General features: G+C 40.1%; 2 protein-coding genes across 2 annotated transcripts; both read right to left on the bottom strand.

Annotated features, from left to right (window-relative positions):
* Positions 1 to 387: 387 nt before the first annotated feature.
* On the bottom strand, positions 388 to 12,586 carry LOC119733313 (tyrosine kinase receptor Cad96Ca-like). The gene is made up of 12 exons (XM_038206909.1): positions 12,211 to 12,586; positions 9,904 to 10,026; positions 9,600 to 9,636; positions 8,484 to 8,536; positions 7,832 to 8,047; positions 6,873 to 6,983; positions 5,965 to 6,143; positions 4,801 to 4,923; positions 3,695 to 3,806; positions 2,829 to 2,925; positions 2,434 to 2,533; positions 388 to 2,128 (listed from the first exon to the last, which is right to left on the bottom strand). The coding sequence occupies exons 1-12, from the start codon at positions 12,560 to 12,562 to the stop codon at positions 2,045 to 2,047; spliced, it is 1,587 nt and encodes a 528-aa protein (XP_038062837.1). The 5' UTR covers positions 12,563 to 12,586; the 3' UTR covers positions 388 to 2,044.
* A 6,552-nt stretch (positions 12,587 to 19,138) lies between these two features.
* Positions 19,139 to 22,262, bottom strand: LOC119733314 (tripartite motif-containing protein 2-like). Its single transcript, XM_038206910.1, has 2 exons — positions 20,960 to 22,262; positions 19,139 to 20,756 (listed from the first exon to the last, which is right to left on the bottom strand). Exons 1-2 carry the CDS (start codon positions 22,254 to 22,256, stop codon positions 20,137 to 20,139), a joined length of 1,917 nt encoding a protein of 638 aa, XP_038062838.1. The 5' UTR covers positions 22,257 to 22,262; the 3' UTR covers positions 19,139 to 20,136.
* Positions 22,263 to 24,584: the final 2,322 nt, after the last annotated feature.

The raw sequence follows: 24,584 nt of genomic DNA on the forward strand, positions 1-24,584 counted from the left end.
CGCCTCGGGGCCCGCCGGCTCGTGCCCTTCCACGCGCTGCTGGCCGCGCCGTGTGTGCCTTAACGTGGGGACCTTGCAGGTCCCGTAGGGGGTTTGTTGACCAGTCATTGGAAGGGTGTTAATTGTTATTATTGTTCCCTAATTTCTTGTTGACGGAAGATAGGCCACGGCGTGTGTTTGTGTTGGGCCGCGTTTATTCACCTTAAAAATCGGTCACAAAAAAATCCCCGCTACCGATTATGTTATGTTTTGATGTAAGTTTCAGGGTCATCTGCATTTTACTATCGATGATATGCTGTGAAACCTAGCGTTCAACTTTTTAACACATTATCAACGCTTTTTTTGAAACTTTATTATCATGTAAGCATTATTAAAGGGAGGGAGGAAGTTACCATAGTTAAAGAAAGCAAACGAAGCAGCCCCATATGCATGAGGCGTGTCGTCAACATCTGAAATATTATGGAGCCGTGACAAACTGGTTGCAAACCAGCACCGTAACACTTAGCAACGTCAGAGTGACAGCCAATTCCTTTCAAATTTCCAACAACCTACAACATATCAAAAGAGGTGATTTGAAAGGGAAAAAGATCGGTGTGCTTGGTGAAGATGAAAACATATTTATTTCCATTCTCAATTCCGCAAGTAACACTTCTCATCATGAATAAACGGTACTGATTTAAAACAAACCAAACTAAACTTCGCGGAGGCTACTCCTGGTTTGTGTATTGTTCGTTTTGAAGATGGGGATCAAACTTCCAAGAAATTGTATATGTATTTCTTTTATTAAACAGGATCGAGGATCAATAAAATTGGCCACGAAGGTTACATAAAGTTGTAATACGCAGACACATTACCATTGTTATAGCATAAAGTTCACGTCCCGTCTGTTTACAAAGTTTGTTTTGAGTCAAACCATATAGTAGTTTTAAATGTACCGTATCTAACAAAATAAAGTAAACGCAAGAAGCTCCCGTGTACCAGTGAAATGTATGTGCTTCTCCCTTTAGAATTATATCAGTCAATCTTTGATGTTAATTATTACTAAAATCTGTATTGATCTTATAAAACCATAATAGTTTTGTTTAATATTAGTTATCATTATACATGTCTAAATATAAATAAATTTATACAGAATACTAAACAACACTGGTCTTGAATAATACGTGTCCATTAAGCATCGAATGTGCACATGAATAGCTTGAACATTAATGAATATACAAAACACGACATGCTTATTTTACAACACGAGGTACTTCCATAGCTACAATTTTATACAATAATGACCTCAAAAATGATTCCCAAACCTTTAACTCTTAAAATTCAAACTAACCTTCAACACTAGGCGTAAAATCCTCCGGGATAATTATTGACCATTGATTGACGTCAAATATTCCCCATAAACTTCATTTGATCTTCCGCCAAAGTCACCATGAATGTTATGCACGGTCCTGGTTCCCTGCCACACGCACTGTAATACAGCTGGCTATCGGTAACCAGCGTGGCATCCAAAACACAGATCTAACGGTTTGTTTCCTAATGCATAATACAGTATACTATATATTTTATTTCAATTTAAGTTACATCAGAACCCCTTTAGTAAGGTTCGAATAACTTCGAGCAATCCGTTGATATGAAATGTAGTCATCGCTAAATATGCATACAATGTCATAATATGCAATAATGTTAATATAAGTCAATTTTAATTGAAAGATACTATCAATAAAAAGTAAGTTGTAAGAACATTCAGTCATACCTTATTAGGCATACTCATCATATGCAATTATTTCATCAACAAATTCAAAATCAGTTGAAAGTAAAGAAGACAAAATATACAGTTAAACAATTGCACCTGTAAATTCGATTGACAAAGTCATGTACTATAAATGTACGTACATATTGAACAATGTGTGATCGTCTATAGCTATCTCTTTCCGCGATACTAGTGTCGTCGCCATTCGGTGTCAAAAACTGACCCCTGTCATGAAATGTTGTAATGTGCTGAAATTGTGAAGAATATGTTATCGTCGTCCATAGATGTATGGAACTACATCTTCTCGTGATGCTTGGTGTCGTCACCATTGGGTGTTAAATAAAGGGCTTCCTCGTAAAGTCCCACGATAATGTAGTCCTGTAAAAAGCAAAAACAACGAGGACAACAATGTCGAATTAGCTGTAATATGCATCGGTGACGTTCGGGTACACTACCGATGACAATTTCATTGTACTTTGTATGCACATCACCAAAACAGTGTGTAGTACATGAAAGTCTAGTACACTACTCTGGTTCGGGGATTTTTTGTAGTAGGTAACAAAGCAATGACATCGAGTTTGTATCAAACGTCTTGACACATTTTGTTTCAGCAATTTCTACCTTCGGATGCGAGTTGATAAGAGTAAGGGCGCCACCAAGTGGTAAACATTTCCCAAGCTTACCGCCTCTGTCTCCAGAAAGCTTTCTAGCGAGTTCAAAAGCTCTGAAAACCTTGGGCGTCGATCCGGGTCTGCATCCCAACACGACCGCATCATGTCATACCTGTGAATAACAAACACATGACGATTAAACTTCCCAAAATGATTTTTTTTCTTTATTTTGAGAAAGGGAATCTCACACGAACAAGCTGTCACTCTTTGGATACCGTCACAAAATTTATATTTCAATTGATGATTATATGATTCTGTTAAGAGCTGTTACAGTTGAATTCTGCAGAGACATCCATTATGAGTTATTACGTGAATAGTTGGATAACTTCTGGTCATTTAAACTAGGGCATACGTTGTAAATGTCATGTGTGAACGTGATACAGTAAGGATACAAAACTACATCTTACAATTTCTCATCGCAGTGTCTAGGTTTCGGCATTCGGTAACCTTCCCGCAATTTAGCGATGACGTCACCAACCACCATATTTGGGAATGGCCGAGCACCTAAATTCAATCAAAAATCAATGAAATTGAAAATAACATTAATTACCACACAGTATTGGTTACAGTAAGTCAAGCATTATCACAAGTCGAGAGACATGAGGTTTTAAAGAGAAACAAGACAAATAATAATTTAACAAGAATTTCCGTACATTAACTAAACAGAAGTGGACAATCACATTCTGTTTGTGTTGAAAACCTGAGAAATATTTTTAAAGCTAAAAAGGTCGTTCTCCGGGTTTTTCTACTTTTTTTTTTTTTAGATAAAGGGACTGATTGTTTGGTAATTGCTCAGAGCAAACACCAAGGACACTTTTCCACATTATTTCTCAGCCACGACATAATAATATAAATACACATGAAAAGTTAAAGACTAAATTTCATTCTCTTCCTCGGAAGTAATTAATTGGTCCCAGAACCTTTTTATAAAAAAAACATTTGAAATAAAGGCTACTTTAATAATTTCCTCCTCGTTCTGATTTCCTATGCATCCTAAAATGCATTATGCATTGATAATAACAGAGTGGATTTAGTGCAAGTGCTGGCAACATTGATCCAACACCACCCCCCCCCCCGCAAAAAAAAGAGAATTGATATTTCAAAAAAACACTCGGACTGTTGACACAGATTGACCAAGAAGCAGTTCGCTGGGGCTACGTTTAGTGTTGTTTTGTATTGTGATTTTGGTCCTGCGTTATTTGTTTTGAACGACTTTGGCTTATACTTCATCAGCAATTTCATTTAATGCTCCGTGAGAGTGTAAACTGCTTACCAAATGTGACGATTTCCCACAAAACAATACCGAACGACCAAACGTCGCTCTTCGTTGAGAACATTTCTTTGTCAAGGGACTCCAATGCCATCCAACGAAGAGGCCGGGCATTCTGACATACATAAAATGATTAAATATAAATCTAAACGTTGAATTACATTTATTTGTAAAAATGATTTTTTGTTTCGATAAAATAAATGAGCTGGATTCATACCGATTGAAAGCAATGGATACGTTTTACCGGACGTAGTTACATCTTGTAGTTCGTGACACTCCAATTGCCCTTTTGTCAACGGGGCTCATACTGAAGCTTACAGATTCAATAAAGCCACTTCTTAAAACACACGTGGTACGTTTTCATTGGAAGTGATGCGTTGTCATTTTCAAATAAAAAGAGGTACATGTAATTGCTATGTAAACTAGAAAGCACTCCGAAAGGGAAAACCTCCGCCAAGGCTGAACAAATCCCGCCATATTGTCAGTACACCCAAAAGAAATACTCGCATATCACCTGACTTCCAATTTCTATTGGACGTTTATAAATGTCAACAGGATTGCTCACATTTTGAATGTACCCAAAAAATAGCAATGTTGGTCGCTTTATGTCGTTAATTTTTTCAATTGAACAAATCCTTAAACTCAAAAATGTTGTAATCTACATGTATATGCCTGTGTCGGTCTACCTCTCCACTTCCTATTGAAATGGTCTAGTCCATTGACCTGTGTGGTTAGATTAGGTGGATGATAAGCATACAGGGTCACCGTGTCAGTGCACGCACACGAAGCTGCTTAGTTGAACACAGAGGTTCATGGTCTCTACACATAGCATATTCGCAAATACAAAACGGTCAAAAAATACTTTAAAAAAATCATGCATCTAGACCCAGATCCGGATCACTTCCATTTTCTACTTGTACCAAAGACCACCCCTTGAAAAAATCATGAAAATCTTCCAATACCCCTATGAGCTATCCTGTTCAAAGACCAACCAAACGACCAACCAACAAACAACCCAACCAACACACAAACCAACACCGATGAAAACATAACCTCCGTGGCGCAGGTAATAACATTGTGTATGTTTCAATGGGCATTGGAATACTTACGTCGGTCTGTTTTTGCAATGCCTTAACGTTGCCTGCATCACAGGCGAGACCAAAGTCTGAAATCTTGCAGACTTTGTCACCGGCTACGAGTACATTGCGAGCTGCAAGGTCGCAATGAATGCACTAAATGACAAAACAAGGAAGGATATAATTAACACAAATTTCGACATTCAAACCATTAAAAGTTAAAGAAAGAACTTTCAATTCTACCTAACACCTTCCCAAGGGCGTTTGATAATATTAGTCTCGTATCCAAACATACTGTGAGAAAATGCTAACATTGTTGGTAAACAACATTTACTATTATTTATGTAAGTTGTTTTTCTTAATGTACGAGCATTGCGCGTAGGGCGCACATCCCGAGCGCATTCGTTGTGCGCACGCTCAAAGTGATGGCCAAGGTCAACCTCTCTTATTAGATTGCGTCCGTTTAGACCACCCGGGTCGTCACGGGTAAAGGGTTATATGGTTGGCCACGACAGCCGGGCTAATCGAACGCTCAACCGCGGGCCATCACGATCCACACTTGATGCCCTTAGCCGTGGCTGTGGCCACTGACAACATGCTCGCTTCGGATCGGGTCTTAGTTGAGATCTACTGCCTTTTATTCAATTGCAAAACTAAAAAAAGTAGGGCTAAAATTATAGCCTCAAAAGTCGCAAAGAACTCAATAAATGATTGCCTTTAAACTTTAAATAACGTCAACTTTTACGTCCACTTTAGATTTCCGCTGTCCGGCCGCCATATGTGTCCGTTTCTAGGGAATGAACAACGCATGCGTGACGTACTTCCACCAGTGACTCTGCTCCACGGGCAGGTCTGAGGTGGCTGACCCAGGTGAGCCCCGAGAATGACGTCAGAGCTAATCGAACGGCACAGGGCTGACCCGTGTCGACCCGGGTGAGCTAAACGAACGCATCCTTAATAATGGCTCAAACGAGTTAAGCGCCGTAAGCGCCCTTGCGAAAAGCACCGTAGGTGGCGCCCTCTTATTTTGATGTACATATCAACTGGTTACTGATAAAGGCACATAAGCATAAAATATGTTACAGATATATCATCGGCTTATTGCACCTAGCGATAATTCATATCCTCTGCATCACATTTTGTCGACAATCTTGAGGAGGAGCCAAAGCAGAAAAAGTAGACAACCTACGTAACTACCTTATTGGAGGAAAGAAACGCCATGCCCTTGGCAATGTCCCTTGCGAACTTGATCAGATCGGCGCAACTCAGTGACTCGCTGCAAGCGTCGATGTAGGTGTATTCCTTGGTGCGGTTCAGTCGCAGGTATTCCTGTAGGTTACCATTGGACAGATACTCGACGATCACATACAGGGGCTCTGTGCAGAACAAGAGCAGGAAAAAGTCCATGATTGCAATGAAGCACAACATGAGAGGGTGCTATAGGGGATGTACATTGACTCTATGACGTAAGCAAGCTCAAGAGGGCGCTGTACAAAATATGATGGTATGAAGCTTAAATCTGGAAGACGCTACGAGCAATTGGCACATACTGTATTTGAAAGAATATTGAAGTAAACTTTCACAGGGATGCTGAAAATAATCTCCGTTTGCGTATTCGTTTATGGGGTGTACATACAAGGCTTTCCAACGAAGGGAGTGTCAAGATGCTTCTTTCCCCGCCTCTTCTGTAAGGCTCAGGTACGGACCCAACCTTAGTCGAGAAAGTGGTTATCGTGAACACCCCCCCCCCCCCTGTTTGTCTGAGCTGCACCTGTTATCTTGTACACTGGTGTCAGGTTGCTGATTTGCTTTATTCGTTGCCCCCATATGTTGCGCCTGTGTTTGAATCCTACCCAGGGCAACTGAGGGCATTGGCTTCCAGTCTCGGCTTGAATCCACTTTTCCTTCACTATCACCCCTGAACTTTCCTCTCAACCTGACACATGAAAAACTCTTTCTCTACAATATCGTTTCTTTTCTGTCCCTTCCTGACCCTTGGAAGTCTTGCTGTCACTGCCTAATATACAAAGATGACACCAGTCGCAATTAATATTTCAGAATATTAGCTATCCCTATTTTGGTTACTCTGTAGTACATAAACTCACCCTTTTCCAGACAGCTACCGAGGTACCGTACCACATTAGAGTGCGGTGGCATCCGCTTCATCAAGTCGACCTCCCGGAGCAGATTCTTTTTGACATCCTTCTCAGTATTTTCTACAAAGAAAAGTAAGCATTTACTCTATGATAAAACTACAGCATATTGACTCACGTGGATGTATCAAGGCAAATACCCGTCTTAGCACAAGAAGCTCTTAAAACAAATACAGCACAAAATGGATCCTGTTGCTGTTTTGTTAATTAGTACTCAATTGCTCTTCCACACGCTTGAGAACCGGCAAAAGTGTTCTGGCCCCTCTTATTAGTCAAGTATCGTAGCTTCAGATTTCTCACCGCTATCACTCTTCATCTCTTCAATGTCCTGCTGACATTGACCCATTCTCAAATCCAACGACAAACAGATCATTAGTGACTTAAACCTCGAGTAAACACCGGCTGTTCGCAGACCAGCACAAATTCACGAACTCGTACTGTCATATACTGTCAGCATTATTACACTGTGTCATCACCAAATGTATTTCATAATTGTTTTATGTAGCTATGAACATGTGAGGAAGAAAATCTGGAACCTTGAGGTGCTCGGTAAAAGACGTTTACTTCTAAGCTGTAAACTCTTGTTTAATAACGAGGAAGTGATTTGTTCCACCGATTGGAGACATTTGAAACGTTGGTGGCAGCAAATGTACCAGTCCTTTTTCAATTGTTTACGTCATATTTAAGCAAAGCGCGCATGTTCAATATGACGCAAACAATGGAAATAAAAACCCGGTATGTTTGCGACCACCAACGTCTCAAAAGTCTTCGATTACCCGTAAATTGTTTTCTTGTTAGCTTTAATTAGTGAGTGGCCTTTCCTTGCAGTAGGTTTTCAAATTACTTGTTTTTAAAAGAGGGCACCATTTTTTTGTTACAGTCTGTTGCACTTGATGCTTATGGTTAACTACCTTTTAAGGTTTTCAAGGCGACGTACGTCTGGCTCCCTGACTGTATTATGTCACTTGCAGACGCCAGGTAGACCAAGCCAAAGTTACCCTGACCAATCACGTTCAGTAAGGTCAGCTTGGAGCGTGGGAAGGGCTGGCTTGCAGGCAGGGTGACGTACCTAGAGTTGCCGTCGCTGGTATCCGGGTACACGCATGGTCGCTTGCTCACCGGGGGACCTACGAAAAAAGAAGACTAGCATCATAAAGCAAGGTCGTGCACTAACTGCGCATGTGCACATCGTCTTTTAGTTTAGTATCAACCAGTAGCAGTACTGAATGTACACAAGTCTAAAACTGACTCTGTTAACAGCGTTCCATTTTCCCTGCAATCTGAAACGTTATAAATATTTTAAATATGAATTAACAACGAGTCGTCGTTAAATATGAAATGGTCATTGCTATATATTTTTTTACAATCGACTGATACACCAAGCTCCACCCCATGGTGTTAAATGACCAATCACAGTCGTTATTTGACTCCAATACGCGTGTACTCGCATAACGCGCGTTTGTTGGCCACTTGTGCTGTGGGCGGGACCCCATTAATTGGTCTATTAATTTTGTATTTAAACACTCACAAAACAGTGAACGAAATTAAACATCATTGACTTACCGCACGAATCACTTGCTGTGCGACGAAGCATCGGAGGGGTTGGGACTCGATTCCTAAGATTCAAGTTACACACGCCCGAGCACAAACAGAAATATATAATACACAAGCTGAGTGCAATAAATTTACTTCTGATGAGATCAAATACATTGATAACTACGTTGCCGCAAGTAAAGTAGGACCATAATATATAAAAGTCCAACCGCAAATAACTTGCGTGTACCCGTGGGAAATGTAAAGTTTGGAGTAACAATATTACCATTGCTCAATAATAAGCTGTCTTGGCGCTACCGGAAAACAGTAGCTAGAGTGCGGTATTTACGGATTCGAATAAAGAGGTTGTACCCTGCAGTGTTCAACGGTACTGACAATGTTAGCACATTTTGAAATAATGTTTTATTACTTCGTAATTTATTTCGTCAAAAAATCATACTCCAAATGTCCATATTGAGACATAGCCAACAGGCATCGTGAGTTACCCTTTAACCCTGGTTGAACTTTTGAACCAAATATCGAGGCAAAGATCAGACCCAGACCAACTCCCATATGGTCTGTATGTTGTTACTTATATTATTCTATTGTATTGTAAGTAACAGACTTAGTAACCACTCATTCTGTCACAAGGCATAGTCTTGATGACGGGAAACAGGTGTTTCTCAATCTTTTAGCTGTAGAGATGTATCCTAATGCAATTGTGTTGTGATGGCCATAAACAACTAGGGAGATAAAACTCGATTTTTTTTTACATGGAAAGAAATTGCATGAAAATGGTACTTTCTCAAGATTGTTTTGTATTATATGATTCAACAATGGTAAAACGAGCAATGAGGTAGGAGGTGCACGTTATCCTCCTTTATTTTCTAAAGATGCTAACTGAAGTCATGAGACCAACCTTGTTTAACTTTCTCAGCATTTGGCTAAAAGATTTTCTTCCGTGGCATTGAAGATCCTAAGCGTTCAAAGCGCTTGTAAATCACAGAGAAGGTGCCCTTTATTTGCTCCGATTGTAATATTAAAACAGATTTACTTACTTTTTTTGTCAAAGCCGATACGACTTGAATTACATTGCTTTAATGAAGCAGCATTATTTACTGAAATGAGATTTGGTTGCATACGTACCTGTCTTGATGGTGTATGGTTGAAACTTGCACGTCTTCTATGATAAAAAAAAATAACATGTGTTGGATGAAGGTGTATGTATCAATTCAGTGATCGACAATCAGCCCACATGGGATGTGAACATAACTCAAAAGTAGGCAGACGTTTTGGTACATTTGTGTAAAGGCCCTTACGTCATTAATTTGTGCTCGTTACAAACGAATTGAAAAGTGTTGTGGTTGCTGACGAAAATGTACTGCTATTGCCTGGCATTGTTCCTGTCGTTTTGTTTGTTTTTTTTGATTAGTGAAAAAAGTATTCCTACCTTTGCTGAGTCTTCGCTTCATTCTCTTCTTCTTCACAACAATGATGGCAACGAGAACGAGGACAACAAGCCCTAAGGCACCCAGTGTCACTCCAGCAATGACCCCCGCGCTAGATGAATTAGCTAAGCAGACACAAACAGGGAAAGAGTTGAACATACAAATGTACGCTTAATTTCCATGTAAACGTCTATGCACCGAACACTGGTCTAGCTTCAATCAAAAAAATGTGTGAGATCAACTGACCGGAAGTTGAGGTTATTTTATTATTAGTGCCATCAGTTTAACATGTAATTTGAATGGTTGTTTTCAAAAATTCTTATTTGAAAAAAGCTCAGGCAGCAAAACATCAACATTACCACGTCGTACACGTAGCTTTTAGTGTAAGTCCTTTTTACCTGCAACGGGTATTTCTATTAAACTGGGATACCATTATTAATTTATTAACTTGATTAATAACCAACTTCTGAACCGACCTTTGTACATGGTTACGCTTACAACTGGCACCGAAGCCAAGCGGGCAATTTCGCGATGCTCTTTTGCACAGAAAAAGAGCAAGCTCAAACTGATCTTGGAAGCTGCGGACCAACGGATTTGTGTTCATGCACGATGAATGACGTGTTGTGTCATGTAATTTATACCCATGGAAGGCTGTCACTGGAACGTTGCTTACTGACTAACTAAACGGAGATACCCGACAATTGTTAAGCTGCTGTCCGCAGCTATAACAAATTCAACTAAGCTGGACGCTTAGCGACTAAACGTCAAAATCAATGAATGAGGTCCAAGACAAGTGTTCCCGATACGGTCGTTTCACAATAGTGTGCCTCCAAGAGTTTGCAACGCGTTGGCCAATTACAATGCGCAAAATCGGTCGACCCAATGTGCGTTTGGAAAAGGTCGACTGATTTCGCGCATTGTGATTGGCCAACGCGTTGCAAACTCTTGGAGGCACACTATTGTGAATCGCCCGTATAGGTTCTCACTCTAATTATACCGAAGTTGATTAACTGCGCATTACTTTCGTATGTTTTAGAATGGGGACCAGAAACACAGCGAAATCAGCTCGGCTCTAAATTAAATATTGATGTAACCTTTCATTTTTTGGTGTCAAAGTTCAACCGATAACATTGTGAAACATGCTTCATTATTCAAGATTGATTTTCGCTTAACAGCCGGGTTAATTAATTCAAAGCGTGGATTACCATTTCAGAGACAAGTACATCACTTACTGCCAGATAAATTACTTATGAATGACTTCAAAATGAAAGGGGCTGCGATAAGTACATTTAATCAGTCACTGCAAATGAGTGTACAGTGTGTACTTATGAAAGTGCAGCCTTCATCATCTGTTAACCTGTTGTAGATTCCAATATTAACCTCATGTAGCTTCCAATATTACGAAGCGTCAGGTAACTCAGCACATAACAACAAGTCACCTAATTGCTTCCAGGAATGGTGATATATTACAGGCCCGGTGTAATAGTACAGGGTACTTTATTGCAGTTTTCATTTCAGCGATCAAACATCTCAGTCAGTTGATGTGTACCGACAATCTATAACTGGCCTTAATGAGTGCTTTCCAGTATAGTATATTTACTCCATCTTGCACTTTTTTCATTAAACTAATTTGGTCGTGGCGAGGGATCACCTCATTGTCTTTGTTCAACATTAACTATTGACCCATTTGTGCTCACTCAGTCTGTATTTTACTAAAAACATCATGTGCACAGGCGTCAAGCGCACTCGAAATTGGAGACCCGTGGTCACATGATACATAAACAAAGTCACCTCAAAGAAGTAAGAGCACACAAGCACCCTTGAAGGTGCATTTCGTTTGGGTATGAGCAAATTATCAAGCTTGAAAAAGAGACTCGAAAGGTTAGCAATAATTATGTGGTCACCGTAAAACAGGGTGGTAAAAAAACCCGGAATGGCACATAATTACTACCCTGAGACTCACAACACATATGCCAATGCATGGAGAATCCTTTCAGAAGAAAAATAAAACCAAGATCGCCAGAGTCAATCCAGCAGTTTTTGCTCTCTATTTTGTGAAGCAAGGTGGAGGCATTTTGGTCCCAAGGAATTACTAAATCGCGCCCGGGAATTCGACTTACATTGTAATTGATAGAGGGATTGTTAGGTAATAATACCCACATGAAAGAGGTGTGCTTCACAAAATAGGCTCTGCAATAAAACCTGCCAAAGACGACCATGGATCCTATTGTGGAAGTATACAGTTGGATGATGGTATTTCAAAGTAGCTGAAATCAATCATAATTGCCATCTCTCTTACAATAACTTACCTCTCTCTACAACCAGCGACACAGCGACAGTCACCTCCTGCTCCATATCGCGAGTTTTAGCAACGCAGACTAGCTTCTTATAGTCCATGTAATTTTCCACCTGAAATTCGAACATTCCCTCCGTGTCGTATAAACCCTCGGAGATTTCGGTCTCCACTCCGTCACTACTGTACGGGTCCTCGGCCAGGATCCACGATATATCCGCCGCAGGTCTGGTTCCCGTCGCCCAGCATGTGACTGACTCGCGTTTGTCTTCCTGTACGGGCATGACGCCCCCCGATTGGTATACTTTCCCGCGACGACCTATGGTGATTTTTTTAGCATCTACGGGAACTGTAGAGGTAATGTACATCCATCATTATGACATAAAAAAGTACAAGAAAAAAATAAACAAAACTCTCCTGCCGTGTCATTGACTGTGACACAAGTTTTGGCACAGCTCCAACTACATACCACTGCACCATGCAACATGCTAACCAACGTCAGGTTACAATGGACAATGCACGTGACTTCATCCAATTAACGCATCCTTTGCCCCGGGACTGATGTACAAAGTTACCCTAACTCCCAATAGGGGTGTGCAAAATCGTATTGAAATTTGAGGATTCGGGACTGTTAGGCTGTATCAGTTTGCGCGCGTGACCCGTTCCGTTGCATGCGCGTGCCCTTTTCCCAAGGTCGTGGGAAAATCTTGTGCAAATAGTCAACGAGCCTGTCGCCATCATAGTTATGTCAAAATCAACACGTCCAGGCATGCTGCTCACCATTAACGTTCAGATTGAAGCCTACTTCCGCTCCTCCGTCCACGTAGTTGTGATTGGATGCATTGCAGGAGAGCTTCATTCTGTGATCGGCCAGTTTGGGCATCAGGGTGTGTTCGCTGGTACTAGTCTGCAATCCAGGCTGCTTACAGTTTGTGTCGGTGCCCGGCCCGCTGGAGACCTCGCTCTGGCCAATGGACCACTTGAACTTGGCTGCCGGCCGGATGCAGGTCAGGGTTTTACAGTGGAACTGGACAGCCGATCCCGCCACAACAGTCACGTTGATGTCATCGTCATTGTTATACCTGGACACGCACTGGCTGGTGCCGCTGGAATCTTCGCGACACAGCTGCAGTCCGTCAATTGGAACTGTAATCCACAAAATCCAAATATAATGAGAACGCCTCACAATACTGTGTGCCAAGGGGATGTCATGGAGAAAGGGAGACACTTTGAACCAAACGGCATTCCTTTTTCAACATTTGGTCGGTACACATATAAAACAGTTTGTACATTTATTCCAACTTCGATTTGCCCACGATTTTAGCCATGTTTTGTTTTCTCCGAGTCAAACGTTTAGAAAGGCACTGAAATTTAGGTCATTCAATACGAGTATACGTGCAGCTACTAGTGCGCACGAAACTATCTTCCCTGGATAAACAAATCTTCCAACTGTAAATGTAGAGGAAAGAAAATCGTTACCAATTTCATTTGAATACTGTTTGTCCTGCCTTTTATACATATGTGTATACAATTTTAAAGAATTAACTACTCCATTTTAATTGTTGTTATTAAAGGGGCACTAGGTCATCAAATCCCCGAAATTTTATGTTTTTGATTGTTCACTAATCCTATTTCAAACATGTGGTTGAAAGGAAACCAACCTAATGTCTTACCGTTCCAGAGAAAAGACGGAAAAAAACCCGGTTGATTACATCGGCCACGACGAAGTACGAATACGTTTTTGTGTCGTTCTTATACAGTGTAAGATATACACGTTGTGTGTCTCAGGAACAGCGGTGACCAATCACCAATGCAAAAAAAATGTGTTTTTCTTCAACGTCAGCAAAAGGCGAAAACTTTACGCGTACGAATGAAATCACAACTAGCATCCAAACGGCTCGAATGAGGTCGCAAAAGTGGACCCCGAAATTCGTTCTCGCACGCATATACTCTGACCGTCTTCAGGAGAGTGCCTAAACTCTAAGAAAGTGAATACTTAAGTAGTGAAGTCAATAAAAACATACACGCATAACATTTATTTTTGATTGGATCAAGCACAGCAATTTCGAACTTAGACGTATGCCAATATTGACTGTGCGATGCATTGAATGCACTGGATGCCCCAAAATCTAGTGACTGTGTAGTGATAACCGTGAATTATTCAGTCAATATGGAGCGATCAGTGATTGGAATATAAACATGAAGGCAAAGTTTCAGTATCCTATTCCTCCTTTGAGAAATATCATGGAGCCGTTAACTAAAACATATTAAGCAATTTGATGAGCTAAGCAATAAGCTCACAAATGCTGGTCCCAATCAGTTTTAATTGCAGGATATGTTGGTCTAAGCAACATTTTCGACGAATTCCAAATTTGGCACTGAAATCAAGAACCTCGCCCGGTGCTGTTTTTATTGAGAGGACCCCAAACCGCAAATAAACTACATTTAATATTTTGAACAAAATGTGTGGCACCAAAAATAATAATCATTATAGAAAGCCATTTTTTATCAGTTACTTTTAGATTAAAAAATACTGAAATTGCTCAATCCGTTCAAAGAATATTACCATTTAAACACAATGACCCTAAAACCTCTCTGGTCAAAAAAATAAATGAGATTTCAAGAATCATTGTCACAACTGTGTTCAAACATAACCAAAGATAAAACCACAGTTTATAGGTTAAAAATATTCAACAAAGTCCTTTTGAAGACCTGTTTTTTAAAAAGTGGATTTTATAAGTCATATTGTTTGCCAATCCAGGATAATGTGTACTACAGTTGTTGGCACTTGTTGAACCAAGTTTTCTTTTGTGTCATTTTCTGTGTTGTTCCAAACAGTCAGAATACACAATAAACTACTTTTTTTACGTTTGCGTTTAAATTGCGTTTAAATTGGTCATTGCGTTTAAATTGTGATATTTGAACGGATTGAGCCATTTCAATAATTTTTTATCTAAAGGTAGCTTATGAAATTGGCTTTCCAACCTTTATTATTTTTGGTGCTACATTTTTTTGGGGTTCAATATGAAATCTATTTCTGGGGGTTTGGGTTCCGCTTTTTTGACCCACCCTGTACAAAGTATAGGACGGCAATTCATACAATGGATTACCGATTTGAAATTTCTCTATCATCCACGGAGTACCAGTAACGCTTTGCATACTTTATATTTTGGGTTCTTACCTTTTGGGGGGTCTTGCGATTTTCTTGTTGCTAATCGATTCAATAAAATTAGCCCCTGCTTACCGATAATTTCTGGCTGCACGCATGCGCTCTCCTGATCAGGATAATTATCCCCCTGCAGTAGGAAGTAACCACTGAAACAGTAAGGAACCTCGTCCCCAGTGACGACGTTGTCGATCGATAGTGAGCCGTCCGAGGTGTCCAGAATGAAACGACCATCCTGGTAGCCCGAATGGTAATTCACACCATAATCGTATGTATATGAAAGAATCTGATCTCCATGTGTGGTGTACTTAAACCACTCCAGACTGGTGATTCTTGACAGATTGGCGTCAGGCGGGGACTTGATACGAAGGCTCAGGATGCAGCTGTCACCAACCGAGACCTCACAGGGAATGGCTTCAACTTCACAGCTCTGCTGACAGATTGCTTTACACATGCAGATACAGAATGGACAAGAACATTAGAATGGTGATGCTAAAACGAACACTTTCCAATGCCTTAGCGTGGCTCGCAACATAAAAGTCGCTAAATTTTGACTGGCAGGTTGAGCCAATGGATCATCCCTGTCCGATTTGCAATGGTGTCGAGTCCCCCTTTTATTCTTAACATTTTAACGGCCAAGTCATATTTAGTATTTTTCGCTATGGTCATCCTTTACCCATCCCCTCCACTCGACGACAAAAACTGTATATGCACCATGCACGGCGACACTTACTGTCATCTGCGCTGCGCACGCTTAACCGCTGCGATGCAGAATGGAGTGCAGTGTGGAAATTAAGTGGAAACATAGAAAATAGATTGTAGTATACGATATAAAAACAACATTTGGCGTAAATGATTACAAGAATATACAATCCCAATATCAATCTCATATTTGCATTCAATGTTTGTTTCAAAAGCACGAGTGTTTAGAGTTCTCCTGACGGTTTAGACACTATATTCTGATCTTGCACGGTACCCAAGATGTTTAATGTTTTGTTAAAATAATTTTGACGAGTAAGATATTCATTTCCCTATTACATGGCGCTATACGACACCTCGTTTCATTGACTTAACATCTTATATTTAGCAACACAGTAAACATATTCCAAATATATAGGATTGAAAGAATGTTCACCTTTAGCAATATGCTCATTTAACAACATTCATAGCCTTTAATTTGAATAGGTAAACTCATTTTATGTCATTGCGATCGACTGTCACAGTCAAATAAAAGTCAACACTCAAAACAGTGTGGCCTTAGTTGTCATCTGCCATGCCACGTTGGTAACAATTTACTAGACTGCCCAGTGCTGTTTTGACTCAGTTTCAAAAACAGAAATTAGGTTTGCGTGTTCGTTTTCATTTGTTAGAGTTTGTTCCCCTGAGAAGAATACAAAAATACTTTAAAAATGCAGTCCTGAATTTAAAGTATTTATTCCCCAAAACTTTAAATGGAATTGTAGTTTTCTTGGAAGTGAAACAATTGTTAACGTTTGCTGAGGGAGTGCAATTTTGCCTCACATTATTGAATCAATGATTATCTTGATCCCCATCGTGAATATGAATAAAGGATGTACATGTAGGCCCTTTCTGTTCAACGTGTTTTTCCACAGGGAAGGAGCACGCGTTACGCGCGAAACTGATAATGTAATAACGATATGCGGCTCTTCGTGATAACGAATCTCACTTGACCTACTTTTACGCCAATACTGTACCTCCCCGATTAAAGCGAGTTGTCTTTACTGAACAGCTTACTCTCAAATGTACCACCCAGTATTAATCAGCACCACATTCGCTCACTAGCACTATGGGACTTTAAAAGGAATCACAAACCTTGGTGTCGTAGCAGTACAACCACGATGATCGCAGCTGCTACAGATCCCATGTTGGTGCATTCAACAGTCGACGCACAAGTGGCTCATCTACAGCGATGCCAACCTCGGAGAGTCGCAAAGTCAATCTGGCGCTCTCTTCCCACAGGCCGCTGTCTTAACGGCCGCTGCACGCCCACGGAAATTGAAAGATTCCAAGACGCATTACCCTTTCTACTTCAAACAAAGCAATCAATCCAATACCAACCCGTCATACATCAACCAAATTAAATAGGGATAGGATCAGTGTAGGGAAATCACAGGAAGTGACTGTGATTGATCACGTAGATCTGCATCCGTTTTATGTCTTTTACTCGGTAAATTACAGGCCTGTTCATCACTGAAGGCAACATTCTAATTATTATGTCTCAATCTATTTCGTGCTCTGCCCCACGAGTTAATATAAGTGTGTACTTAAAGGACACTTGTAGGCAGACGCAAGAATCGTATGAGGGAGAGACGGACCGTGATGACGTTTTGTCCCTTTATTACAGACCCTTTGCATGTCAGCTATCTTAGCGATGCAGTCCTTCGCTCGAGAGGTTTGCGTGTTACGAATAGTTTCAAAAATTAATTATTTTCATTTTAGGACTGGGTATTATACATTGGCTTGTTGGGTTGTTTGCTGTTTGGTGGTTATTTTTCTTCCTTTTTAGTCATTGGAACTATCTGAATAGCAATGGGATCTGAAAAGCAGCGGTGGCCTTAACGATTTCAGGAAAGACGCGGCCTACTCTGAATGTCTGTAAAATACACACTGCTACATACATGTACATGAGATCCATTGCAAAAAAGTAGGTTTTGTTTACAAAATTTTACTTTGTTTTTTTTTTCATAGGTCAACTGGACATTGTTGATTTTCATATGGGACAATACCTTCAGCTGGCAATTTTCAAGTTTGAAGTCTGGACAAAAATAAAATTGTAAGTACACATATAATTCTACATTTATACCTATTTTATTCATTGATTTACATCTGTTTCTCATATCAATTCTTAACTGCCTACTTTTAAATTGTATTTTAGTACTTTTATAAACAAACTACTGACGAAAATTTCAAACACTGCGTGACTTGACGCATTTTTAGAAATGGCCTTCTTGTTTTGTTTTCTTCAATATAATAGCATGCCAGAAAAAAACGAGTTTATAGGCATTTCTATTTTTAGTTCAAGTAAGCTTTTCAACAGTAATTTCGTCGGTTAATTTGTAGGTAGCTACAAATAATCTACCTTACCTTTGAGTGAAAAAAATTGTTCACTGAGCAACGAGGTTCATGTAGTTAATGATTTAATTTTGCAATGTGTCCTTAAATGACAACACAGCAACTGAAATTCGTCAAATACAAAGCCTTTCTCGGATGCAGCAGATGACATAAGTAAAGTAATAGAAAATAAAAAAAGTAAAGAATGGGTAATCCCGAAAAGAATGTTTGTTTTCGTAAGTTTACACAGATCTCCGTATCTATTACAAATAGACTACGTATCTATTACAAATAGATACGAAGTATAATTAGATGAACTACGCGAAATGTATTTCGAGTTGCTAGAAATGCGAAATGCTCTAATTTGTAAAATATAACATCACTAGCTCTTAACCTCTATGTAATCTTTTCAATGTTATCAGCATAGTACTCGGTCTTGAAATGGTTTTTGTTTTCACAAATATAGACCTGATCGCGTACTTCCACCATTTCGCACTCCAACATTTATGTGGCATTTCTTTACAGGGTGCCCCCCCCCCAAAAAAAATGCCCACTCTCCTTTTTTTACAAATTCAAGCAAACCTGAATGCATAAATTTTCTTATCATGTATGGTAAGAATGCTATGTGTTTTGGTTGTTATCTACCAAAAAAATTGGATCATACTATCAATCCATAAGGGACAGAAATGCTTAAATATGAACTTGCCTCCATTTGCCAACTGCGCTGGGGATTCAAATCACCAATTTTTTTGGACACCCTGTAGTACGATGCTCTTCACATTCATTCCTCTCTCATACCGTACTTTTGTTTTTCGCTTAAGTAGATTTAATCGAATAAGATCCCACAGTTGAAAGGAATTCAGACTGGACGTGGGAACAAACTACAGTTGCTGTCGTAAAGTCCATTGATAAGCAATTCAAACTATTACCAGTAATAATCTTATGCCGTATTTTGAGCTAAAACACATGTATACAGGGTGAGTTAAAAAAAAAAGGAAACCCAAATGGTGCCCCCTATTTAAAAAACAAAATATGTATTACATGTAGCGCGTTCATCATCTATAATTTAAAAGCCCAATTAATTAGTTTCTTTAAGTAAAAGAATACATCATATCATATTGCTCGGGTACTCTTCAAGTTATGGACTTTAAATCACAAACACAGTTTTATAGTTTTGTCCACGGATCACAGTAAAGGTAAGTGATATTTCAGCGAAACGTAAACAGTTTCACATATCAAAAATGTAACCTTTATTTAAACACCCTCTGCTTCCAATGCTAAAACAACATGCTTTATTGTCAAGAGTTTATAGTATTCCCCTGCCTTCCACCTGGCTACCCAGAGACTTAAGTGATTATTCTGAAATGGTTTCCATTATACTACAAGGTTTCGTTTTACTGAAATATCGCGTACCTTAAATATTATCCGTGGACAAAATTTTAAAAGTGTGATTGTGTTCAAATTCCGTTACTCGAAAGGTGCATAAGTGATTTGAATAAATCTTGTGCTAAAAGAAAGCTTATTTATTTGGCTTATTAATTGGGCTGTCAATTGCATCATGCAGAACTTCCTTACAAAATAGGGGCGCCATTTAAATCTGTATGTAATCTTTGTTACATGTTTAATCAGTATTTCATGACTTTCATTGGATTGAAAATCACGACATGATTGTTGAAGATATCATGCTCGATATACAATGTACCCTTACACCTGGTGATATATCTTAACTGAGAACTGGTCAGCCACTGCCAGTTGCCCATTTGATGTTAATGCAATTCCCCAGGGCGAGTGCAGAGCCTGTGCGATGCACTTGATGAAGCCACCTTGATGGTCATAGTGGTGGATATGACCGTCATTGATACCATTGAACATTGAAACATAGAAACCTGAGTTATCGGTGTAAATGCCGTTGCATTGCTTTACCTGTTTACCATTGATGGTTGGTTTTATGCTGCAGTTTGTAGTACCATTGTCATTAGCAACATGCACTACCTGTGATAATTCACTACTTACAAATCGATCCCTACTGTCAACAGCTAGAAAGTAAGGTTTAATCCTGGTTCTTATGGTACGTAGGAGCTGACCATCAGAGGGACTGTGCTCAGTCAACACATTTCTCCTGACATCACCCACTACAATGGCACCATCATTTTTGATTGCCACACTCTGGAGGTTCACAATGGGCTTACCGGCCTCATTCGGCAGTACCGTCGGAAACTCGAATGCCAGCGTGTTGTCGCTATTGAATACCTTCACATTAGATGCACGTTCCTCAACAACGACCAAGCGATTGTCGGTGCGTGTAGCTGCGATGCCGCGTGGATCTGTGGGAGTCAAGAAATAAAAACAAAAACAATGATCAATAGTCTGTTTGGATTGCAATTCATGACGGCATTTTTAGAGGTACTCGAAGCATTATGACTTTCACAAATGCGTGTATACTATAGCGATGCGATCGGCATGCCTTAAATGTTAAGAGTTGTAGCAGTATCATGTCAGTATTGATTGCTCAGTTTTTTAAACTTACATCCTTGCAATTTTATCGTGGTCTTCTGGTTGCCATCGATGCTGCTGACCACTACTCGTTTGTTGTGGTAGTCAGTCACTGCAATCTCATCAGGATGACGAGCAGCAATGCCCCAAGCCACATTGAACTCTTTTGGGCCGCGTCCCTTTCTACCAAACTCACGACACAATTCCCACTTGCCTCCTACCACCAGCCTACCCAGATTTATGTCGCCAACCACCTCATTCTTTTCAAATGTCAGAAACACAAGCCTGTCGTCAACTCTGGGAGTTTTCTGCCCGGCTAATATTTTCAAGCCTTTGCTGATTGTGGGTTGAAGTGAGAGGAAGTCACTACCCGATGCAGTCCCTGCCACCTCTCTGGCTGTGTCTAAGGAGTACCGAATTCGCTCCTCCGCCAAGCCCATAGTTTTCTCACATTCGTCCAGTTTTTGTTCACGATCTGTTTGGATATTTTGGATGGCGTCGAGGATGCGATTTTCTTGAGCCGTTACCTCTGCTCGTATCTCATCTGCTCTGTCTTTCACTTCTGTCGTGATTCTCCTAGCTGTGACACCCAAATGTTCTTTCATTCTTGAGACATTCTCCCGTGCTTTCTGGAGTTCCATCATACTGTTTTCAAGTGGAGTAAACAGTTCAGCAAATGACTGCTTGAAAACGGATGTGGCCTCATCTGTCTCAACATATGAGTGTTCTGGTTTGCAATGGTTTACGACAGCACAATCTCGGCAGATCAGCATTTTACAAGTGGTACAAAAGAACCGTGCCACTTCCCCCTCATGGGTCGGACATTTCGGGTGTTGTCTCTTATGGTTCTTCACCAGTGTAACTTTCCCCTCACGAATGTCATCCAATGGAGCAACCTGGTGGTTTGATGAGGAAGCGAACCGAAGATGTATTTTACTGCAGACTGAGCACGAATTCTGACCACAGTCCAGACATCGCTGCGTTGCCTCCTTGCCCCCTTCACAAATATCACACAGAAGACCAATATCAGCCGATCCCACTATCTTTTCCTGAAGTGCAAGCTCCTCAACCAGACCAATCAGATGAAAGTTGGTTTGCAGACCCTGCACTCCCGCCTCTAGAAGTTTCGTCTCCTGTAGGCACACAGGGCAAGAAAATGTTGTAGAACCCTGATGCTTCGTGCTGTAGTATTTCAGCAGACAGTGCCCACAGAAGCTATGCAGGCATTCTAATATCTTGGGCTGTTGATATCTTTCGTGGCAGATGCTGCACTCAATGCGATGCCTCTTGATCTTCTCTACAGCTGTACTAACTGGTTCGCTAGTCGCCATATCTTCCTAAATGAAAATGAAATTGTTCTGATTAAATATAAAAGCCGTGTAACGTCTTCGCATACGTAGACAAATTGTCCTTCATTACAGTGATGATGATTTTCATATATGTTCTCGTTCTTGACCCTGAGATCCGAAAAACACAATTTGTTATGAAAAACGATCTCACCCATCAAATTTGACGTTTTACACTAAATTGTATTGTAATCAAAATTGAACGAGAGTGATGCTTTAGTTTTACACTAAATTATATTACAATTAAAATAGAACGAAGTTGACTTTTTTTTGTAAATTGGACGTTATAATTCACAATGAACTATATCTAATACTTTGTCTATAGCGGTATCGAATCAGATAAAGGAAGCGAGTTTACCACCTAGGGTTACTATTGGAGCGATGTTAAATCTAAGTAAGCCCTTGGAATGGTGATTGTTTTTGTTAAAACATTTTTGCCTCCATGTGTCACCTTTTGGGTTTTTTTGTGAAGCGCTTGCGTTAAATTCCAATTTGTTCTTCAGTTGTCCCGATGTGGTTTAATTTTAGATCAAAAATTACTCCTGTGTACTTTGTTAATACATAATAACATGCAAAAATCGCATTATGAACAGTAGAATCGGATGTTTATATCTTGCCACCCAACTCCTGTTTTATCCTTTGGGCTTCAAAACAGATAGAAACTTTCATGTAGCTAGCCTTTTAGTTTAGTATTTGCTAACTTTTTTATTCCCTTTTAAAACATCATATATCATGTCACATGAACATATCATATATATATATCTTCACCGGGTTTCATATTTTGATGTACCGTAGACCATTAACCCTTACAATTTTTGTGGTAGACACACAGGCCAACGTGTGTGGTCTGTACAGGGAGTGTTGCTTTGTTAACTCAGGCCCAGTCGGGGTACTGAACCGAGTTTTTTGTTCATTTCGGCGTACATCGTTATGCGAATTGGCCTTCTTAGCTGAAACTCAAAGTACTTAATGATGCAGTACTATTGTTTTTCTCGAGCACCAATGCTGCTGCGTTGCCGATTGAGCTCTGACTCTAAGTCAAGAGAATATTTGTTTTACCTTTAGCATGCGAGCATCGTTTATTTTTTGTTAAGTACAGTGATAGCGTATGCAGTGGTTATACATAATGTAGCCGTGTATAATTCCTTGGTTTTCATTGCTATTTTAAAGGCAAACATTATCCGTTAACTGACAGAAATAATTTACACAACATTTGCTTACCTCTACGAGTTTAATGCTTCTCTTGAAACAGATTTGTGGTACATGCTGATGCAGGTGCGATCGAACATTTTCTTGAGGATTCTTCTTCCAGTTAACACGTACTTCCGGGAATATGGCGCGTGCTGCACATATTGTAGGCTTACTGATCTCACATGTATCGGAATGTACATGTACATGCCACACAATATGACTTCATGTACATGTACATTAGGCCTACAGTTCATGTAACCCACGCAGGAAACGCACTTTTGCACAGTTCCCTTGTGTTTACACAAAGCCTTTGTGACCTTCAACCTCAACTGTCTGTGAACTTCGTCGATTCAGCCTTGAATCGTGCTTAACCGTTAGACGGGTTCGACGCGTCGTTATACCGCCCTCTATTTCCTGAACTTACTGCCTCGTTACTTGTGGTGGGTTTCTCAAAGTTTAAGAATACTAGCTGTTGTTTGTACCAACTACCAAGACGACAATCTGGTTAAATACTGTTTTTGATATAATATGTATGATTATATTATAATGAATGAGATCAGCCTTGTGGACATTCAGTTAACAGGCCCTAGCTACTCTACATTGTGTACTATAGTCATCGATGGCACAGGGGCAGTTAGGCCTATGCATTCTTGAGGTTTTTGTTCGGGATTGGTGTACTCTTCCCTAACCCCCACCCACTTTCTATTTTCAAAAGTGACCGATTTCGACAAGTGGGTGCGAAAGAGAATGTACACTCGAATGTAATTACTATTGTCAACGATTTCTACTAATGGTCAACAGGGAAGAGTGTATGCAATTTAGTTATTTTCTTTACGGCAAAGGGAGTACACCTGTTTTCTTTTAGACAAAAAGTAAACGTCAAAGTGTCTATTCAGCCACATTCTGAAATGGCCGTTGTTCTTTCATCTGGCCCCAATATTTGGTAGTCAGAGTATCACCCGATTCTTAGCCGGAGCTCACCGAAAACAAAGTCTCGGATATACGTGACAAATACAAATTGTATACGACCCCGCGTGCCAGCGAATCGGAGACAAATTTAGAAATTGGGAAGCCATTTCGATCAGAAATGTGAACTTAGCAGTTGATTGGTCAATTTGGGCT

Source organism: Patiria miniata, unplaced genomic scaffold, assembly GCF_015706575.1.
Source record: "Patiria miniata isolate m_02_andy unplaced genomic scaffold, ASM1570657v1 HiC_scaffold_25, whole genome shotgun sequence".
Taxonomy (NCBI): Eukaryota; Metazoa; Echinodermata; class Asteroidea; order Valvatida; family Asterinidae; genus Patiria; species Patiria miniata.